This window comes from Drosophila willistoni (assembly GCF_018902025.1).
Source record: "Drosophila willistoni isolate 14030-0811.24 chromosome XR unlocalized genomic scaffold, UCI_dwil_1.1 Seg144, whole genome shotgun sequence".
NCBI lineage: Eukaryota > Metazoa > Arthropoda > Insecta > Diptera > Drosophilidae > Drosophila > Drosophila willistoni.
In genome coordinates, this window is record NW_025814057.1 from 4,325,085 (window position 1) to 4,347,121 (window position 22,037).

Genomic DNA, 22,037 nt, shown 5'->3' on the forward strand with positions numbered 1-22,037 from the left:
TCGAATGGGCGGTTTTATTCGTTTATCCCAAGTCTTCTATTTTTTTTTTAGGACAATTGCATTGATAGTTGCTTTACGATATTATAGAACTCTGTCTAGGCGTATCCTTGCCTTTTCAGGTATTTCTATTAACTACTTTTTAGAGAGACATTTGCAATCTCTCTTAATTTTAATTCTTCAAATTCTGTCATGCTGTTTTTGGGCTTTAATCTTGAGAGTTCAAAGCGTTTCTCGAAATAGGTAATCTAATGACTTGGCGTATAATTCAAAGGGCAACATTAAGATAGACTCATATAATTTTAAGCCAACCTCAAGAACTAAAACTTACATTTCTTTTTATTTCATGTTTCCTGCATAATTTATTTAGTTTAGGTTAATTGAATTTTCGAACATGTCGACTATTGGACCATGAAAATTACTGTTAGTCCAATACTTAACATTCGTTTTTCTGATTTGACCTACTAAAATTGCAAAAGCATAAAAATCAATCAAATATCAATTTCTTATATCAACACCTTGGCTCAATAATGATTATCACATAACAATTTCCGCTTCTAGCTAAATACAAAATAGCCAATAGCCAAATGACAGAAACATTGATGATGGGCAAAAAGAGAAGAAAAAAATCAACTAGCTGCAAATTTCCCTTTCCATTTAATGTTTAATTTCCTTTCAATTTATGCTAGAAATCGAGGTCGTCACCGAAAGAGAAAGATAGCTAAAGAGTACAAGTTGAAAAGCCAATTTGCCAGGTTTGACGATGACGATGATGATTATGATGCTGATGATGATGAAAATATATTGATGAGTTGCCACCAACTCAGTGAAGTTATGTTCTCAGATGCTTATTAGATGAAGCAGTGGCATCATCGTCATCATCATCAGCAGCATCAGCAGCATCACCAACGGCAGCCAGCCACTGTGAGCTCTTGCCTAGTCAAGTGGCTTTGCTGGTGGAGAAAAAGCAAACATCACAGTGGAGTAAAGCAAAAAATTTCGCTTCAAGTGTCAATCAGTGACAACACACACACATCCACAGAGACATCTACACATACATACACATGTTTACAGACTGCTAGAAGCTAATCGATTTATGTTGTAATATTCAAAAAGTTTTCCCAGAGACGACCTAATCCAGTGAACGGCATTGGCACTCTCCCTCGTGTGCCATCGTCATCGTTGGTTGTTATAATTTCTCCCCCGACCCAACGATAAGCCACGTGTTTGACTCTGATTTAGCTCAACGTACATACGTACATATGTATGTATATGTATGTATGCATGGCAAGGCAAGAGGAAGGACATCACCATCACAGGGGCACCCTGTATAGGGCCAAAGGCCATGGGGCATATGTACATACATCCCATGTGGGTCTCATCCACATCCCCGATCTCTTTCGCATTCTCATTCTCAACCTAGTCATCGTTCTCGTTGTCGTCTGTTTATCTGCCTGCATTTGTCGCATTAAAATTGAATAAAAAATCAATCTCAATTCTAGCATAATTTGATTCCTGCCTTCGATTATGCGAGAGGTTGGCTTGGGTTTTGGCTTTGGGTCGTCGCTTGTGGGGGTATAACAGGAAAAAAAAATAAAAATGAAGAAGAAAATGTAAATAAATAATAATTTGTAAAGACTTTTTTCATGTTTGCTTAAGATATTTATATCAAAGTTCTTTTTCTCGTTTGCGTAAATTTTTGGAAAATGCAAAATGACAGTTGACAATAAAACGAATTTTGCATTTATATCACTCTCTTATACTCTACTCTACAGCGAGTTGTTAGCTTAATCAATTTCACTTCAAGAAACTAACTAATAACAAAAGCAGATACATTTGAAATAATGAACTAAGTTAAAGAGAGAGAGAAAGATTTCCATGCTCAACAAATTTCCTTTATTTAACTGATCGAGACAGAATACACTTTGTAATTTTCTTTTGTTAATGTCAACAAAGAAACATATCTTTGTCTTCACATTCGATTTCAATTATATTTAGGATATCTAGTCAAGGACTAGAGACAAAAGATAAAGAAGTTTTCTGTTCCAAGGCAATCTCTACTTCAAAATCCACTTTCTTAGTTGCTAGCTTAGCACCAAATTCACTTCACGAAAACTTTTTTCTTTCTTTTTTTTTCGGTTGGCTCGCCTTACATGTGAGGAGTTTTATTTTTGTGGACTTTCTTTTTCTTTTTGCCGCATTTATTCCAATGCATTTAATAAAGTGTTTATTTCTGTTGCAACAAATTTGCCAGCTCACCAGGCGAAAACAATGGCAATGAAGCAATGAAGAAAGCAAAAACCTGTGCACGACACAAAAGGAAAATTGCTTTTCCGCTACGCGGATGAGGATGAAAATACTTCACACGCTTCGTGGCAACGGAAATATGTGGCCAACGACGCAACCCACTGCAAAACCAAAAACTTGCAAAAAAAAAAAAAAAACAAAAAAAGAAAACTTTAGACGGAGACACGCGCTTTTGGCTAACCCATCGAAGTTTCCACTGATGACGTATGGCTGGCAAAAGGACACCATTTACTAGAGATGAGCCAAATCCATATGTGATTTATGTTTGCCGATAGATTTTGAACCAACTCTAATACATTCCTACCATGTCTAAGGTTGTATCAATCAATTGTATTATCCTTGATTATCAATTACCTAAATTTGAGTAATTAAGGATTCATTTTACTTTGATAATTTTTGTGGCTATTCAGAATAAAATTTCTGTCTATACTAAAAGTGAGTTGTAAAAAATATTTCAACGATAGTTTTTCTCAATTGTCAAGTATCCTTTGTGCCATCTCCAATTGCAATTCGGTTGTATCCTTATGCTAGGCATGTGTGTAAACGGCATCTGCGTTAGTTTTCTATTATTTTTGGTTTGCGTCTCTTTATTTTTTGACGATGCGAAACTTTTACACCCAACAACTCGGTAGCATAGTTTTATTTCAAAGTTGGCTTTCTTCCTTTTTATTTTTTTTTCGCCCATTCCTTCTCTATTTGTCTTTGGTTGGCTGGTCTGGCTGGTTGGGTCCTAGTGCTGGTGGTGCTGATGCTGATGCTGGTAGTCCTCGTCCTGGCCTCGCTCAGGCATTCCAGTTTGAGTGGCACATTATTTGATGATGCTTTTCGCGATTTTTTCGCACTTGAGTGCCTGATTTTTATTAGTTGAATTCTTTACGTTTTGTGAAAGTTTCAGTTTCTTTGCTTTGGCTGGGACTTTTTTTTTTGCTTTTCTTTCTTTGTTTCTTTTTTCTTTCTACTGCGTTTTTCTTTCTTTTCAATGCCATCGCACGTTCAGCTACTTTTTTCGCCACTGTGAAGGGAAAGTTTTCTTTCCAAAGATTCGCTCTTAGCCGAAAGAATCTTTACGGGGCTTTTTTTTTTTTAAATATGGCCCCAAAAGTATCTTTTGTTGGATCTTGGAATTTCTCTTTGTTTAGCTAAGCTAGGTAATAGATTAGATTTTCTGTCTGTCTATCTGTTGGTCTGTTTGTTGTTGCTATTGTCTTTGAAGTATATCAATTGTTTTTATCCCACAATCTTGCCATTCAATTTAAAGCTCTTTGCACCACCATCAGCCCCACCAGCCCCACCAGGTCCACCCACTTCACAAAAAATACAACGAGAATAAAAAAAAAGCGCAAAAATCTTGATGAACAATGTCAAAAGTAAAACAAACGAACGGAAATGAAAGTCAATTTGAATACATTACCAATTCTAATTACGATTTTCAAGTACAACCAAAGAAAGAAGCGGAAAACGAAAGAACAAAAATAATATTGCTTGGATTGCATTGGAGGGATCCGAATTGGAGGGAGACAGATGGCAACAAAACCACAAGGCATTCAAATTGGAATTCAAGTTAAAAATAAGAGAGGACGGACCAGCATTCTGAGTTGGTGGGGGTCATCGGCAACGAGGCGAATAGCAAATGCTAGCTGACCAAAAGATTAGCTCAAAAATCCAACAACATGGTGGAAGAAGCTGTGAATTTTCACAGCCAGTGACAGGAAAATGGCGGCCACCAAAACCTATTTGAATATAGGGAACTTGATACTCTCTCAACTCAAAAGTATACATTCATTTTTAAGCTAAGAAAGTTTTTAGACAAAACTACAAATTCAAAGAACAGAATAGAGCATGAAAACTTAGTAATTGAATCTGTATTAATCCAAATTAAAAATAATGAATGTACTTTGTAATTTCTTCTATATAAATGATTAACTCATTTTTTATCTTCAAGTTGATTTTAATAGAATTTTAAAATACTTTACATACCAGACTAACTAAAATTTACGTCATTTAGAACTTAAAGCTATAAATCTGAGAAATTCGTCAGACAAAATTCGTAGAAATTTAAATGTTAGGGTATTCCACCATTCATTAGTTTCTTGTTAAACTTTCCTTTTTTATGTCTTCTTTTTTTTTGGCTATGTCTGCACAAGTGGCAAATGAATCAAAGAGTCATGGTTAGGTGAGGAGGCGGAGACTTGATGGCATTGGAAGGGGAAAGGGCGGCCGAAGGGTAGATAGAGGAATTATACTTGGAGGGATTCGCATTTCATTTTATTAAAAATTCAAATACTTCGCTTATCGTTTTTTCTAGACGCAGCTCAAGTCAAGCCACCTGCTAGAATCAACCGAACCACCCTATAATCTTCCCCAACCCAATGCCTTATACACCCAAACACACACACACACACCGACACTGACACACACACACACAAATAACAAACAACTTTTGCTATGAGACTTGCTTATTATGCAGGTTTCTTCTTCTATTTTTCTTCCTTTTTTTTTTGCTTTGGATTGGTGTCTGGATAGCAAAAATTTCATATGCCTCATGCCACTAAGAGATGGAACCACACAGAGACACAGAGACACAGAAAGAAAGAGAGAGAGAGAGAGAGAAAGTAAGAGAGATGGAAAAAAAATTAGGAATGAAAATTAAGTAAATATTATAATATGTTGCCACCTGGCAGCAAGTAGCAAGATGGAGCAAGAGCGAATCGAGGATGAAGGAGAACTCCATTTCGGTTTTGGTCTTGGCAAATAAATGATAAGCATTACATTTGATATTCATTATTTGATAAGGCATAAAAATAAAAACGCCAACGGAAATGAAAATGTATACGAAATGTGACCCCTGCAAGTGAGTTTGAGTTTTGTGGGGCTGGATTAAATGTTTGCCTAAGTGAAATATGTTAAATGATATGTGGCCTATGATTTATGAGATTAAAGACCTCTCGTTACGTTTTGGCCCCCCTTGTTGAGTTGGCTAAGTTTTTAAAGTGCCATCGATACATGCATTTATCACATTAGTATTTTCCTCAAGTCTCCACATTTCTTTTCGTCGTTGTCTTCACTAGACTAATTCACTTAAAAGGCTATGAATACAATTCGCTCTGAGTATGTGCAGAGTTTAGTTCGTGTCCTTTCAATAGCCTAAAAGCATGCAATGGTTTTTGCCCGTCTGTCTGCAGTTTTTGAAACAAAGAGACAAGAAGTCATATCAGAAACATTCATCAAAATCTAATAAAGCAAAAAAAGAAAACAAGTTTAAGAGAAAATAAATGACTGCCATGCTTAAAAGTGACTTGAATGGCTTATGATCAGAAAATAGCTGCCATTGTGTGGTAAATAACGTAGCTGATTATCCCATTTACTGATTGAAATGAAGCTATATATTTTTTTGCTTATCTCTTTCTTCACTTCAATAACTGAAAAATGAAAAAATGAATAAATTACTGATAAACGAATTCTGAAAGGAAAAACTTTCAATACCAAAAGAAATGTCATAAAATGAAAAGTTCATACATTCGGTATAAACTTGAAAAATTGATTAACGATATAAACAATACAATTTGAATAAGTAATATTATTAAGTTTATTCAAAAGTTGACTCTATCTTGGACGAAAAATGATTAATTTAAAATACAACATATTTAATTTGAGAAATATTTAAGCCTGTTTTAATGACTTCTACAAAATAAAGTTATCAGAATAAAGGTAAAGTAAAATGACTGCAAAAATCTCTTCGAATCTATTTGATGTACATATGTTCGAATATTTCAACAATTTATTCGGTTTGCAGCAATTTGCTTGGATTATTCGGACCTCGATGACAGTTGCATTGAAATCAAGTAAAGAAACAAATTGCTTAGCCAAGATCAAGCCACATGGCATTGCATGACCAACAAAGAGAGAGAGAGAGAGAACCAGCATACAAAACGTATGTATGTATGTATGTGGCTGCTGCTAGTGCTCAATAACATGGCACTTAAGTTTATTGGATTTCAAGTGCTCTGCTGTGACTTTTTTTTGGTTGCTCAAAGCCAAAAACATGTTGGGTGAAAATTGTGGCCATGCTTCAGTTAAAGGCCAAGAACCAAGTAAAGCAACAGCCAGAGCAACCTGCCACCTGTGAAAGGCAAAAGGATATATAAGTGCTGAAGCAGTGGCAACGATGGCAAAGGAGAGTCGTGGGGGCAAATGAGGGACGCGTGTGTGCGCTAAGCGTGAAATTATGAGCGTCAACGACAAGCTTAAGCTGCTTAAAACAAGAGCCATCCGGCAAAAGAAACGAAAGAACGAACTAACGAACGAACGAGCGAGTGGAATGACTAGAACGGAGTGAAGAACGAACGTGAAGCGAAAAGTGAAAGTGTCAAGGATGCGACGACGGAAACGTTTTCATAGTCAAATTAAATTGCTCGCTAGAAGTGGCCGGGGGATAGTAGGGAGGGGGAGAGAGAAAATTGAGAATTGCTGTGCTAAAATAAACGGGATAATGCGAACATAAAAACATTTTTAATGAAATCGAGAGACGACTTCCAACGGCGTTTTGCAGAGACGACGATGACGACCCACTTCCCATCTAAAAAGTGTAACAAGTGAGTTTTAATTTAGGGTTAAGGTGCGTCGTCGTCGTCGTCGTCTCTGTACAGTAAAGATGGCAAAACGTGGCAGACAATATCTACTGAAGGTGTGGGTTAAAAATTTTGTTTCGGTTGCGCATTAATTTTGATATTTCGCTTGAAAATTTTAATTAATTTTCAGCTTGATTGCATTTTAAAGAGGCGCTTGGTTTATGTCTAGCTTGTGGGCAAAGGGACTGACTGTGAGCCAAATGTGGTTGCCTTTGGGCCTGGGAATTTATAGTTATTGTGGTAGAAGTCAGGCTCTTTGTGTCGGTGTGTGTATGTGCAAGTGTATGGGTTATAATGCTCGTTTAGTGTTTCGGAAACCCTTTGTTTTGGTTACTTTGGTTTTTCGGTTTGTAATTATTTTAGACAATTTATTTATTTTTATAATAGTAGTGGCTGGTGGCAAGGTTTGTCTTTTTTTGCTAACAAAAATTTATTTTTTGATTTTCCTTTTGGGTAATTCCCTTCGAAAGTAACAATTTCTTTGAAATATATGTATCTGTGCATATTCATTAAAGTCATCGAAATGTATACTTGATCTTAGTTTATCCATAGGCAAAATTTTGTGGAAGGCAGAGCAGGAGACAAGGAACTAAAAATTAGTTTGCTTTAATAACTATAAAAATGCTATTAAATATTTTGTAGTTTTCTCATTAGAAATTGGTTTTGAAAGGGTTAAAATAGGCAGTTTATGAGAAGGCAAAAGTAAGATTACAGATTCTTGTTAGAGGAAATCCTAAACTCTTTATTTCATCAACCTTATTAAAAATCTAAGAACCAAAATAGATCCTGTTTATAGTTTAGTATAAATTCTGGAGTAACTCACCTTTACTGGTATGTCTATCCAAATTTGGATCTTTAAGGCCTGTAAAAGAGAAAAGCGTAAAATGAAATTGGTTAAATTTAGTTTTAGTTAGTTATGTGCTGTTAGTTAAACACAGGCACAGGCACAGGCGCTTGAACATTAATCTCTGTCAGACAGATAACTGTCTAGAAGCAGCTGGTCGGAATGCTTGAATTTCGGCCAAAAACGTCTCACACATGCCATGGGAACTATCAAATGTTAATCGAAATTAATTGCCACTAATTACTTGCGAATGACCAGAAGGATAAAGACAGAGAGATAAAGGTGTAAGCCTTAGAGCCAAAGAGAAACACAAACCAAAAAAAAAGGGAACACAAACAAAACAAACAATAGGGAAAGCAACTTAAAAAGGGTAAAATAAACTCCTTTGTATTTTTATTTTTTGCTTCGATCAAAACTTAAAGATAACAAACTGACTTTCTTAGTTAGTTTTGTTGTTTGCTGTTGTTTGGTCGCGTGTTTTGTTGCGAAAACTTCTAATTAATTTTTTGACTCAAACGGAAATGAATTTAAACTTTTAGTGCGGAAGTTGAAAAGTTGCATTCCGAAAGGAAATCCCATCCGCTCAGTCCGCAAAACTCTTTCCCTATTGTATTTATTGTTTATGTTATTCCTTTTTGGGTGTTTTTTGTTTTTTTTTTTGTTTGCCGGATACAGGGCTCAAAAGTTGTTGGCCAGAATGGTGTAAGGGCTGAATATTTTTAAACCTTTATTAATAGTGTCTGTGATAAGGTTTATTCGAGTCCTTTTTTTGGGGTACTTATTTTATTTAAATTTAATTCGCCGCGACATTTAATTAATTCCCAGTTATCACCACAAGAACAGTCAACACTCATTCAGCATACCGCTACCCCGGCAATTCTAGTGGTCTAAATGACGTCTAGCCAGTCAAAGGAGAAGAACAAAGAGAAGGAAAAAAAGCACAAAAAAATAAGAAAAAAATAAGGACGGAATAGAACCATCCATTGCTAGTCTTATGAGAAAATTTTCCACATGCCGCATGCCGCAGACATTGCGGTGTAAATGGAAACCCAAAAATGTTGAACTTGGGGCACATAAACTAAGCGATAAGTACTTATAGAGTATGAAATAGAGAAACTAAGAAAACCAAAGTGTGGGAAGAGAGAGCAAGGGAGATAATGTGGTTAAGGTTTAATTGCAGTTGAACTTCTAAGGTCAGACATTGAAGTGACAGCTGTAAAGTGGAAGTGTGTGCGTGTGAGTGTGTGTGTGTATGTGTGTGTTTGGGTGGGCTGGATACATGCTTAATTCATTCATGCGAATTCGCATTAAATTAGTCATTCATGAACTAGTTCCAATTTCATCTAAAGGGGATCTAGAATTTCTTTTTTAATTGTATATAAGTATATATTTTTGATAAATATTTTCAAAATTTAGTTTTCAACCAATGATTGTTTAAGAACTGAACTCAATCGAATCGTATGAAACAAAAAAATGTTATTCTATCTAGCAAAACCCACAAAGAAGTTTCACTGCTTTTTTACTGATTTTCTCTAGCAGAGAAAGAGCTGAGAGAGAGCTAGAGAGCTGTGTGAATGTATTCAAATCAGCATTTGAAATATTCAATCACATAATGAATCAATTGAATAAAGCTGAAAACTTTAATGCATTGAAGGATTTGTTTAGTGTCAACTAGAGAGCTTGAATAAGAGAAAAATTATAGTCGAATGAATCCATTCGAATTGATTTCCAATAAATGAGTGACAACTACACATTGAACTGAATCTTCTTTAAACGAGTAATGAGTACTCAAAATACTGTAAATACCTAGAGTACACAAAGTTTTCGAATGAATGATGATTGTTTTCACAAATTCATTCATTCAATATCCTTTTTTTAAAGATTCTTTAAAATGAGTATTCATTTTACTAAGTACTGATTAAAGATTACTCAGAGGAAATGAAGTTGTAACTGTATTCGAACTCATTCCTTTGTTTAATGCTAGTCTAAATCGAATGAATGGAATAAATTATTATACATTAAAGCGGCTAAGATATAAAAGACTTTTTAAAAATTAAATATTTTGTATTAACAATGCCAAGCCAATTGCTAAATTAACCAATCAACAATTTAATTGTAATCAAAATGTCAAATGCTAAATTCCAAAATCTAAAGCTAATCCAATGAGTTAATCAACTTTTATTAACTCCACTGGCTCATACCCATAACGAACAAAATCTGTATACATTAATATTCCAACATCAAAATGAGCGAAAGTTTTATGAGTTTGCCTAACCTCTTTAAGCACTCACTCCGCCCACCCCCTTTACTTATATAAGGAAATTCATTTCATTGTAGGGAAAATCTCCATGCGCAACAAATCGTATACGATAATTATGGCCTAGACATCATAAAATTTGATGTTTGAAGCTTGTAAATTGTCTTCTGATTTCAGTTTTAGTTTTTATGGGGTGAAGCATTCACTCTATGTGGATGTGTATGTATAATCTAGGCCAAAGACAATTCCAGACAACATTTTTATGTCAGCTACGTGCTCATAAATTTTCATGCATTCCTTAGAATTGGATAAATAAATTTTATTAGTGTCTGAAATTAGCTTAACTCAATGTGAATAGAGAGCATAGAGTTTGGGTGTTTGTTGGTGGTTAAGGGTAAATGAGAATTATCCTTATTCCATTCAAAGTTAATGAAGTTGTTGTTGTTCGTTTAATTAGAAAAGTTGCCAAACAAGTCAACGAGTTCAGTGAACTTGGTGGTGGATGGAGGCGGAGCGAGGGGCAACAAGTCCTTCAAAAACTTTAAATATGCATCGTAATTCGTTCACCCACATTTTCAACTGAACCTCTCAATCTCAATTGCAATTGCAATTGTAAACTGCAACTGCAACTGCAACTGCCTGTAGTAACTGCTGCACATTGCTGTTGTTGTTATCGTTGTTGTTGTTATACCCTTGCAAAAAGGGTATATTAATTTTGGTCAAAAGTGTGCAACGCATAGAAGGAAGCATTTCCGAGCATATAAAGTATATATATTCTTGATCAGCACGACGAGACGAGTTCAAATAGCCATGTCCGTCCGTCCGTCCGTCCGTCCGTCCGTCCGTCCGTCCGTCTGGATCAACGCAAACTCCTCCTCTACCGTTGGAGCTACAGAGCTGAAATTTTGCATGTAGGCTTGTATATACTGCAGGCGTTGTATATCTCGGATTCAGCCGGATCGGATCACTATATCATATAGCTCCCATACAAATGGCAAAGTCACGAACAGTGACTTTTCTTAATAACTTCGTTATTTTCTGAGCTATTGTCGTGAAATTTAATATTGGTGAGTTAATTACACATATAAACGACTATGCCAAATTTGATCAAGATCGGGTGACTATATCATATAGCTCCCATAGGAACGATCTTTCGAAAACGGTGACTTTTGTCAATAACTTCGTTACTTTTGATTGCTAAGATTGTAGGCCGTTCTTTCGGAAACATTAGGCCTTTTAGCTTGAACGTTTTTCCACTTTGATGTCTTTAGGTAAGGAAAGAGTTACCATAAAAGTTGCAAGGGTATACAAACTTTGACGCGGTCGAAGTTAGCCCCGGCCCTCTGGTTTTTACTTGTTGTTTCTGCTGCCATCAACTTAATTCCCATCTCCATTGCCATTGGGCAAACATTTTTGCAATCCGCACACACTTAAAATATTTACGCAATCAAAATTAATGCAACTGTCATGTTTTTCCACTGCAAGCCGAATCGAGCCTTCTCCTTCACTCTGCATTGGCCATGCATTTAGAGTTAAATGCAAATACACTTTAGAACCGTAGACCGCATCCAGAATGCTCCCTCCCCCCCGCCCCCACCACACGACCCTATACTATTTGGGCCCTTTCATTCGACCTACCATCCCACTCTACTGCACTTTGGTAAGCATGTTTAAATTTAAACAGTAAAACCAAACTCATTACCAACAACAAGCGATTGTCCTGCGGTAAGGAGCGGATTTGGCCATTTATCAAATATATCCATGGATTTTGGGCGAATTGTTAGAGAAAGTAAAGCCAAAGAGGTCTAAAACTATTAAAATATAAATATACCGAAAAATCCAAAAAGTCTTTTATAACTTAGACTGATTTTTCAATAAAAAATATTCAAATATTTTGGTTAATTTATGAAAAAACATTTGAAACAATGCTGAATAAAAGTTTGCTAAAAGGTTTATGATTTTGTTACACAAATATTTTCCCAAATTTTTAAAGTTATTTCTGGAGATTAATAGAAAATATATTAACATTTGGCTATGGCATTTGGGCGCTATTTTCAATCCGCTCCTAATCGGTGTCGTTTTTGGGGTGACTGGCGACATCGTTGAAATTACCAAAATGTCCTTTTGCGCAATTTTGTGGACATTGGAAATCGCTTTGATTGAACCGCATGCCAGAGCAGACAACAGGACAAAACGCACAATACAACAGAAACACAGAGTAAAACAGAACAGAACAGAATTGAACTGAACTGAACAGAGGTGAAGAGTAGTTGGGTGCGGAGATGATGATGACGATGATGATGATGATGAAGAGAAGAAGAAGAAGAGAGTCGCATGTCCATTGAACACTACAATGGCCACACACACATAAAACAAACACGTACCGCATCGAATCCAACCAACTTCAACTCCCAAAACTCTCCGCAACCGACGCCAAAATCCACTAGCCAAATTGCAGCCTGCAAATGCGCTTCATTGCACTTACAACGCACCATAGCACAGAACGAGATAGAGATTGCAAAAGGGTCCAAGAGAGAGAGAGAGAGAGGGACAGAGATCCTATGGCCCATGGTCGCTGTAAATTGTCCAGCGAATGCGGATTGGGAATTGGTTTTATGTCGCTTGCGCCTCAATGGAGATGCATTTTACACTCTCCTGCTAATCTCTGAGTGTGGCGGGTGAAAGCCCTTTCTCCGGGAAAGCGAAAGCGGGTGAGAGAGAGAGAGAGAGAGAGAGGCAAGTTGACTTTGAAAATCAATTAACAACATCAAACAGACGCCGGATGCTGACGTGGACAGCTGTCGGTTCAGTTTGGAGGACTCCTCATTCTCATCCTCATCCTTCTCCATTTCCATTGCCATCTCCTTCGACGCTGCTGCTGTCACCCACTCACTCTCCTCTCCACCCTTTTGCCCTTCTTCTTGCTGTTTTTTGGGGGAAAGTGCGTAAATTGCAACTGTAAATCAAATATGACAACGCGAATGGCGGCAAAATTTTGCATGTGTGTCAGTCACATTAATTGTCCGATGACTTCTTCCATTCCACATCAATATCATGAGGAGAATGTGAATGTGAATGTGAATGTAGATGAGGATGAGATGTTGACCAGATGACACGGTGCCATGACCGGCATTGGTGGTCCACCTAGGCGGAGGCGGATGCGGAGGCGGGATGATGCATTTTATTGTTGCGTTAATGAGTGTGCATAGGCCGGAGCATCATCGCTTCGTTTCGTGTGTGTGTGTGTGGATTGCAATTTGCTGATGTGACATAAAAATATGTTACCATAAGGTGCTTAAGAAAATTTTAATTAATTATTTATACACATATATATATATATATGAAAAATGGGAAATAAAAAAGAAAATTTGCAATACACCCTCACTCACACACACAGACACACGCACAAGCTAACAAATTAAACCAAACTAAGGGAAATTAATTGCTTATTAATGCAATAAATAAATGAATCAATTTCTCCCTCATTCCAGTTGTCGAAAAGCCAATAGAGATCAACTTATACTAATGATATGTGAAATCAATCAATTTGCTTCTAGTTAAAGAAATCGAATGTCCTTCTTGGTATAGACTTTAGCGAAAATCCTCTAGTAAAGAGCTAAGACTATACCACAGACGTCTTAGGTAAGACCTTACTACTTACATAATTGAATTTTAATAAAATAAAAATGAAACTCGTTTTGGGTTTGACCAAACTCTTGAAGAACTCCTCTCCCCTCTCTCCTCTCCGTTTCGTTGAAACGCGTTGAAAAGTTTCTAATTTATGATTTTCGTCAACAAGTTTCTCGCGCATAAAGTTTGCTTGTAAAGAATTTCACAAAAACATGCGCTCTACATGCATGATGCATGCAAGAAGTCTAACCAACTATTTGTGAATGTAAAACGCTGCTCCATTAACCACCAGAGAGAAGAAGGAGTGTTGAAACTATCCAAAACTCATAAGAATTTACTTCTAGTGTACGTCTCTGTATGTGCCTATTCGTGTGTGTGTGTGTGTGTGTGTGTGCTGGGTGTCGACTTAATTTTTCCAGAAGGCGAAACCAAGTCCGGAAACAGCGATCAATTGTCGGATTGTTGGCAGGAAGCGTAACGGGTGCGCTTAAAAGTTTAAACTACAGTTATGTGTGTTCTATGTGTGTGAGTGTGAGTGTGTGTGTGTGTGTGTGTGTGTGCGTGGGCGTTAGACGCCCTAGTACCCATAGACCCGTTGTCCGTAGTCCTTAGTCGTCTAGCATATTGTGCAGGTGGAAAATTTATAATTTGCAAAATTGCCACACACATACACGAGGAGAGAGAGAGAAGGGGAGAGAGAGGCACGCATGTTGCCAACATGTTAAATGGGCAGGCAGTTAGCCTGGCAGAATCCTGCTTAAATTATGTTAACCTCAAACGAGACGAGGGTCCTAGCCATCTATCCACCCACCTACCAACCTACCTACCCACCTGCCTGACGACCCTCGACCGCCGTGTACAAAGTTCGATTTAAGGCCTCGTTTATTTTACCAGCCAGCCATGCCGAGTTGGTTGGCTGGTTGCATGTTGCAAAAGTTGTTGCCGCTGCACGACCGCATGCCACACAACATGCAGCCAGGCAGGGACTGAATTGAACTGAACCGAGAGAGTGAGACAGAGAGAAAGCTCTGACATGGCCATGCCCCACTTGGCAATTGCCAAAACTATTTGTTTACATATTTAGAGACCCGACCCGACCAAGAGCAATGAAAGAAGAAGGCCAGAATGGCAGAAACATAAAGGCTATAAGGCAACAAAGCAGGCAGAAAGGCATGTTGTCGTTGTCAAGTCATGTTAACTGTGAAATATGCGCATTTAAATGTGAGAATGGGAGATGCCATAGACAGAGATGGCGATAAACATTGCAATAGAGAATAGTAAGAGAAAGGTAACAAGAACAATTGAAATGAACTATGATCAGTTTACGTATAAAAGTAAGCAAAACGATTCTATTTAACCAAAAAGATATAGAACAAAAGGGATACAACGGCAGGAATAGAGATAGTAAATAATCCAAGAGAGATCAATTAAAGGATCATGTGAAAGCGAAAGACTAAACATTGGCTTAGAATGTAATGAAAATAGGTTCGAAACAGATTAAGAAATTACAAAAATGGAATTTATATTTATAAATTTTACAAAAATATTTGAAGGTATTTACTCTTTGAAATCTCTATTCTCGAGATAAATACATAGCTAGAGAATTCTTTACTTAGATACAAAAAACATAAATGAGTTAAAATCGAATCTAATATTTAATTTATCAATGAGCAGATCTTAACTAAAAGGTTTAGCAAGTCTCAGGAGGAATTAAATCTAAATTGCGTCAAAGTTTTTGCATAATCTTCAAACTATTTTTGATTCAAAATGTATTGATAACTTATTAAAAAAAGATCTAAATACTTTTCTCAACAACAAATACAACTACTAAAACAAATCTATATTAGTCGTAGTCGTTTTGCTTTCATTCTATATATCCAAAGAGTCCAAAAAAATTGCAATCTGTATTAAAGATTTAAAATTACTATCACATATGTATATCAATTTGAAGTTGATGCCTCTTCCTTGTTACTCGGCATTTCAATTTACTTTGAACATATTTACTGAAAATTTCAATTTAAAATATATTTATTGAGCACATGTTTTTGTGACCCTCAGCACAAGAGTGATAGAGACAGAGAGAGAGAGAGAGGGAGAGCAACTCCATGGAGTTGGCCCTTTAGTGAGAAAAAAAGGGCAGAAAATTTACATAGAACAAAACATAAATGGCAACAATTTGTGTAAGAGTAAATTAAATATTGTAAACTGTAAAATAAATTTGATATGAGAATGCAACAAAACGGAAGCAAGTTTTACTTTTTTCTCTGTCTCTCTTTCACTCTACCTCTCTCTGTCTCTTTCGTATAGTTGCTTTGTCTCGTTTTTAGAGACAATATGCAAATAAATGATAAAAGGACATTTGAAACAAGGCAAAGGACATAGAAAGAGACAGTTGGACAGATAGTGTCTAACCAATTTGAAAACTACATGACTTGGCATATTGAATAAGCCATATTAAATCGTAAGAAGGTCAACAATTCAAATCAATTTAACATCAAAAATACATAAATCGTGCAACATTTGAATCAAAGACAAAAACAAAAACACAAAAATGGAGAAGACGAATGTTGAAAACATAAATGTCACAAAATAAATATTTAATAAACATCAACAACAAGGAGACAAATATATCAGCAGCAACAAGAACAACAACAGCAGCAACAACAATGAAAACGATGGAAAAATGAAAACGAGGACTGAAGTTTATGTCTCAATTGCGTCATCAATTTGCATTTAGGAGCCATGTTTATTGATCAACTGATTGACATTGCATCAATATCAAAACGAAAAGTTAACGAATGTCACATATAGATTTTGATATATATAAAGGGTGCTCTTTATAACAATTATTATAGCCAATAGAATTTGTTACACAGCCAAAAAATCATTTCATATACTCCGAGTTTTACCTTATCTTTATAGAAATGTTTGTACCAAAAAAATATTTTGTTTTTCTCTGGGGTTTCTTTTCCATTGATCACGGATATCGTCCCCCTGTATATATAAATATATATTTGCATATATAAATGTATATATTTTCACATTTAAAAGCTTTTCTCTGCTTTTACTTTTAAGTGGAGGCGTTTCAGTTCCCTTTTCTTTCTTCTTCTTTTTTTCCCCCATCTGATTGTTTGTTTTTCCGCCTTCTGTTTGTCTTTTTGTCTCGTCTCGTCTCCAGCTGTCTCTCTGTCCCTTCCCCTTTCTCTCTTTCTCCCTCTTTTCACAAAGTTTGAATTATTGCATTGAGTAGTGAATTCATTAAAATAAAAAACCCCGAATAGATGCAGATCTAAAGACAGCAGTTTGTCTTAGTTGGTGTAGATACATTTTCAATTAAATAAAGACTTTAAAACGCTTTTTTGCTGCTCATTTGAATTATTTTTTCCCTTTTCTTTACCACTTCAGCATTTTGTTTTTTCTAGAGTCCTTTTTTTGTTAGCTTGCCTCCAAACAAAAGTCAAGATCAAAGTTTGGCTTTCTCTTAGACGTAATTAAGCCATTTGATGCACGTTTTGCCAATTCAAAAAAAGCAAACCAGTGAGTCAAAGATGTATATATATTCTTTTGACCTCCTGCCCTTTGCTGCATCATCTTCTTATCAGGCTAAAGGCACGCCCATGCCAATTTCTCCTACCACGCATCTCACTCAAAAAAAAAAAAAAAGAAATCCTCATTTAAATCGTCAAAATGGAAAGCAAAAAAAAAGTTTGCTCTCATTCAGAGTGTTGACGTTTTTATACCCTGTTTTTGCAATTTAAAATTTAAGACTTTATTATTTATATAGAAATTTAACTACCAATGTGATTAGTTCCAATGAAGAAATTTAAAAGCAAAGCATACAAGAAGCCAGGAAAGTGGTGGGCAAACTATATCGAGGGGAAAAAGAAAGACAATAGTTTTTAGTTTTATAGTTCATATAACTCTTAACAAGTGGATTGCTTTAAATGTGAATACTATTCAGGAAAATATTTATATACCTAAAAATATTCAAAAGAAATCTAAACGTTTTAGATATACATACATCCTCAATTTAATAACCTTTTGGGGTGTATAGGGTATACAAATGAATTGAGCCTTATAACAAGTCAGAAAAAAATAATATTCATTCCAACCACCCATGCCCACCCAGGCCCCTTCTCATACCTCATTTTTCACGTGCAGTAGCAACAACAACAACAATAACAGCAATAACAACAATGGGAACATAAAGTGCGTTACAATTTTGCCCGCTGGGCACAAAATTCGTAGAAAAATCACGCGCGCTTATCTTACACTCCATAACCTTAAACCAAACCCAAGCAATTAACGCCCATTGGGCTGTCACTATGAAAAATGGTGAAAGGGGCCACAGAAAATTGTGAGTGCTAGTGGAACGATGGAAGGAAGGGGGAGTAAAGTGTATGGGGGATGGCGCTTGTGGTGGTGGTGGTTGGGTGGTTGGGTGGCACAAGGGGCGAAAATGATTTGCAAGCAAACGAATCGAATTCCAAATACTTGGCGCTGCCATTTTACCAATAGCTACAAATTTTAATTGCTCCCACCGATAGATAGCGTCAAGCCCCCAAGGAGAAAAGTCGGCCGTCTTGCAAAATAAGTCGCATTGATAAGAGAATCACGTTCCACGGAAGCACAGGCACAAGGACATGGAACAGAAGCTCAAGAAAATGTTTAAGGTAGACTGTGGAGTACTTTTTCTTTTCCCAAAATAAAAAAAAACCAGAGGGCCGGGGCTAACTTTGACCCCGTCAAAGTTTGTATACCCTTGCAAGTTTTTTGTGTAAAAGGTCTAATGCTTGCGAAAGAACGGCTTAGAAAATAACGAAGTTATTGATCAAAGTCACTGTTCACCACCGATTGTTCCTATGGGAGCTATATGATATAGTCGCCCGATCTTAATCAAATTTGGCACAGTCATTAATAGGTATGCTAAACTGAGAAATATATTTTTATGACAATTGCGTCAAAAGTAACGAAGTTATTGACAAAAGTCACTGTTTTCGAAAGATCGTTCCTATGGGAGCTATATGATATAGTCACCCGATCTTGATCAAATTTGGCATAGTTGTTTATATGTGTAATTAACTCACCAATATTAAATTTCACGATAATAGCTCAGAAAATACCGAAGTTATTAAGAAAAGTCACTGTTCGTGACTTTGTCATTTGTATGGGAGCTATATGATATAGTGATCCGATCCGGCTGAATCCGAGATATACAACGCCTGCAGTATATACAAGCCTACATGCAAAATTTCAGCTCTGTAGCTCTTACGGTCTAGGAGGAGTTTGCGTTGATCCAGACGGACGGACGGACGGACGGACGGACGGACGGACGGACATGGCTATTTGAACTCGTCTCGTCGTGCTGATCAAGAATATATATACTTTATATGGTCGGAGATGCTTCCTTCTATGCGTTGCACACTTCTGACCAAAATTAATATACCCTTTTTGCAAGGGTATAAAAAGACAATGTTGTTGGTGTCTTCATTATCAATGGAACGGCATCGAACAAGAGGCAGAGCATGAGAAGGAAGAGGAGGAGAGAGAGGCGGAATAAAATGGGGCAAACAATGGTTACTCTTTTATTGCCTCTGCCTCTGAGTCAAATTGATAAGATGCTGAAAATGACTTGGAAAACAATAAACGTGGGCATGAAATGAATGAAACTAGAAGGCTGTGAAATGAATGGCGAGATATGTATATACCTAGAAGAAAGAAAGGGCCACAGTCATGGGCGAGGAGGGGCGGAGAGCCAAGAGGAACACCATTTTCGGTGCATAAACACAACGTTTGAGCCATTTTAATGAGCACAAGGTAAAAAGCTGATAGGCAAGGAGCCATCTTGCAGTTTAAATCAGTCTAAGAAATGCCTGAAAGGGTTTTGCTTTTAAAATTTATTTCAAGATACGTTTGAAAACGGCAATTCTCTTAGGCGAAATGGGGGTTTCTGTTAAATTAAAGGCAAATAAAAATAAGTTGTATAAACTTGTCTCATTGTCAGTTTTTTACAGATTCTTTAAGAGATTTTCAAATCTTTCAGCGATCATTAGCATGCTGTGGCCCACATGGCATATGTCAAATTAATTGATATCTGTATTCTCGAACCATTCTCGAGGGGATGCATTCTCAAATTGTACTGATTCGGGTTTTTTGGTGTTTCCTATTTCACTTTTTTATGTTACGCTGCCATCACCCTTAGGGGTTAAAGATTCATCTGATGACGATGATGATGGTGGTGGTCGTGGTGGTGGTGGTGGTGGGACATGCGGTCCATTGATTGAACTAATTGACACATGTGATGAAAAAATGCTCAACCTATTCGAACAATGCATAGGTATAATAAAGAGAAATCAAAGTAATATGAGCCAAGGTTGGAGCAAAGATCTCTGAACTTTATTGGGCCACAACTAAACCAAAAGTTTTTCCTTTTTCATTCTCTTTCTCTCTCTACCTCTCTCTCTCTCTCTGTCTTTTGCTTTCTCTCTTGTCTTGTAATGCGATATGTCAACAATGTCCTGAGGTCGCCAAAAAATTTTAAAGAAGCAGAAAATGGCAAACTTTCTAGATGTGTGTGTGTGTGTGGACTGAAGGAAAAAGTAAAAGTAGCGAAGGTCAACATCATCAAAATGTCTGTCTGCACACACAGAGAGAAAGAGAGAGAGAGAAAGAGGACACTGGCGTGGGTAGGTAGCATGATAGAGACACGGGACACACATGCTCCAAATGCATGCTTCTCGTTCTCGTAGTGAAAATGATAATGTTAAAGTTTTTACAACTTAAGTCGTCAAAGTCAAACACACTCTAGGGAAATTACAAACACATTCGAGACAAGAATGTGCTACAGTGGCAGCAGTAGTAGCCCGTACAGGGTATGAGGAGATGGGATGGAGGATTTCGGCAAGCCATCAGCAGGGGTCAAGATGTGAGGGTGAACCTCGAACTTTCCTTCATCTTGTGTGATGAAATTCTATGTAAACAGATGAACACCAACAATAAGAAGAAGCAGAAGAAGATGGAAATGGAGATGCAAGAAAGAGATGAAGTCAAAGTACATGCTACAAAGTTTACCTGCTAAAAATCTTAAGCTTCAACTATCCCTTGTTCTTCCTGTTCGCTGCTGTTGTTGTTGTTGTTGTTGTTGTTGTCGTTGTTGTTATGCTTTTACAGTGCTTCGGGGTAGTATTAGTGGAATCTCCGCCAAGCGTTTGGCAAACGTCCATCCCCTACCGCTCGCTAGCCTCGTCTATCTGGCCCATGCCATTAGCATAAATAAACGCTTCTAAGTACACCCCATAAAGGTGTAAATGCTTGGGTATTATTAGCCAAAGGCGAGCCAAGGGACAAGATGGAAGACAACAAACCGCTAGCAGCTCAGTAGAGACTTTTGCTAGCGCTAAAATTTTATAGCCCATCCAAACATAAAATTTGCTCTCCATCTCTATCTCAGTTTCAGTCTCGACCATTCTCTGTCCGTTTCTCTCCATCTCTCTCGCTTTCTGTTTCGTCAAGTAAGTATTTCATAAAATTTTGTTACGCATCAAAAATTGAAGTCGAGACTTTTGCTATATATACTTGTGTATATATACTTGATGGTGGAAAATGAAATTTTATTAAATGACTGTCAAGTTCTCTCTTGGCCACTTAAGTTAGCTGTGAAATTAGCAGACTTCATTGCTTGGAATGAGCAAAGATCTACCTTTGTGCAAAGTGTGAGAATATATAGGGATAAACCTAATAAAAGAGAGGAGAGAGAGAGAGACGAGTTGAGTGACTTGACAAATGGGTCAACCAAGAAAAAAAAACTGTGATACGAAAAAGTATAGACGAAAAAAGAAATAAGCTAAATATGCACAAAATTAATATGATGGACAGATCATTAAAATTTTTCTTTTTTCCTTTACTAGACGCAGTTTATAATTTCTTATTTAATTAGGATCAAGTAAACTTATAAAAGAATTTTAACTGGCAACAAATCGTACAAAAAGTAAAACCAGGATTTTTCCTAGTTTAGAATGAGAGAATTTTCAAAATTTTACTGCAGCCGAATTTTGTGGATCTTGATCTTATGCAGATAAGCTAAGTCTGCTGTTAATAGTCTGTGTGCTGAGTCTGTTTTCTATTTAATAATTTACCATAGATGATTCGAGAAAACTGACAAAAGACATAAGTTTTTCACAGAGTTTTCCGACTTTAGTTCACATAAATTGCATTTTATCAATTATGTTAATCATCGATAAGAATGATGTATAAATATTTCTTGCGTTTCCTTGAGCCCTTTCTCTTCCCATTGTTATTCGACCATTTGCACCGCCCATTTGATTTTGACAGCCCTTCTTGGTGTTATCTCATTTCCTGGTAAGAGTTTGCATTT

The 22,037-nt window shown here is 36.7% G+C and overlaps 1 protein-coding gene across 1 annotated transcript in view; it reads right to left on the reverse strand.

Moving 5' to 3' along the window:
* The window catches only part of LOC26529840 (mediator of RNA polymerase II transcription subunit 15), a 49,313-nt gene that overhangs the window by 12,499 nt on the left and 14,777 nt on the right, over nt 1–22,037 (reverse strand). The window contains exon 2 of the mRNA XM_047012097.1: nt 7,756–7,794. Within this exon, the coding sequence (XP_046868053.1) occupies nt 7,756–7,794 (39 nt within the window). The remainder of the gene's footprint in view (nt 1–7,755; nt 7,795–22,037) is intronic.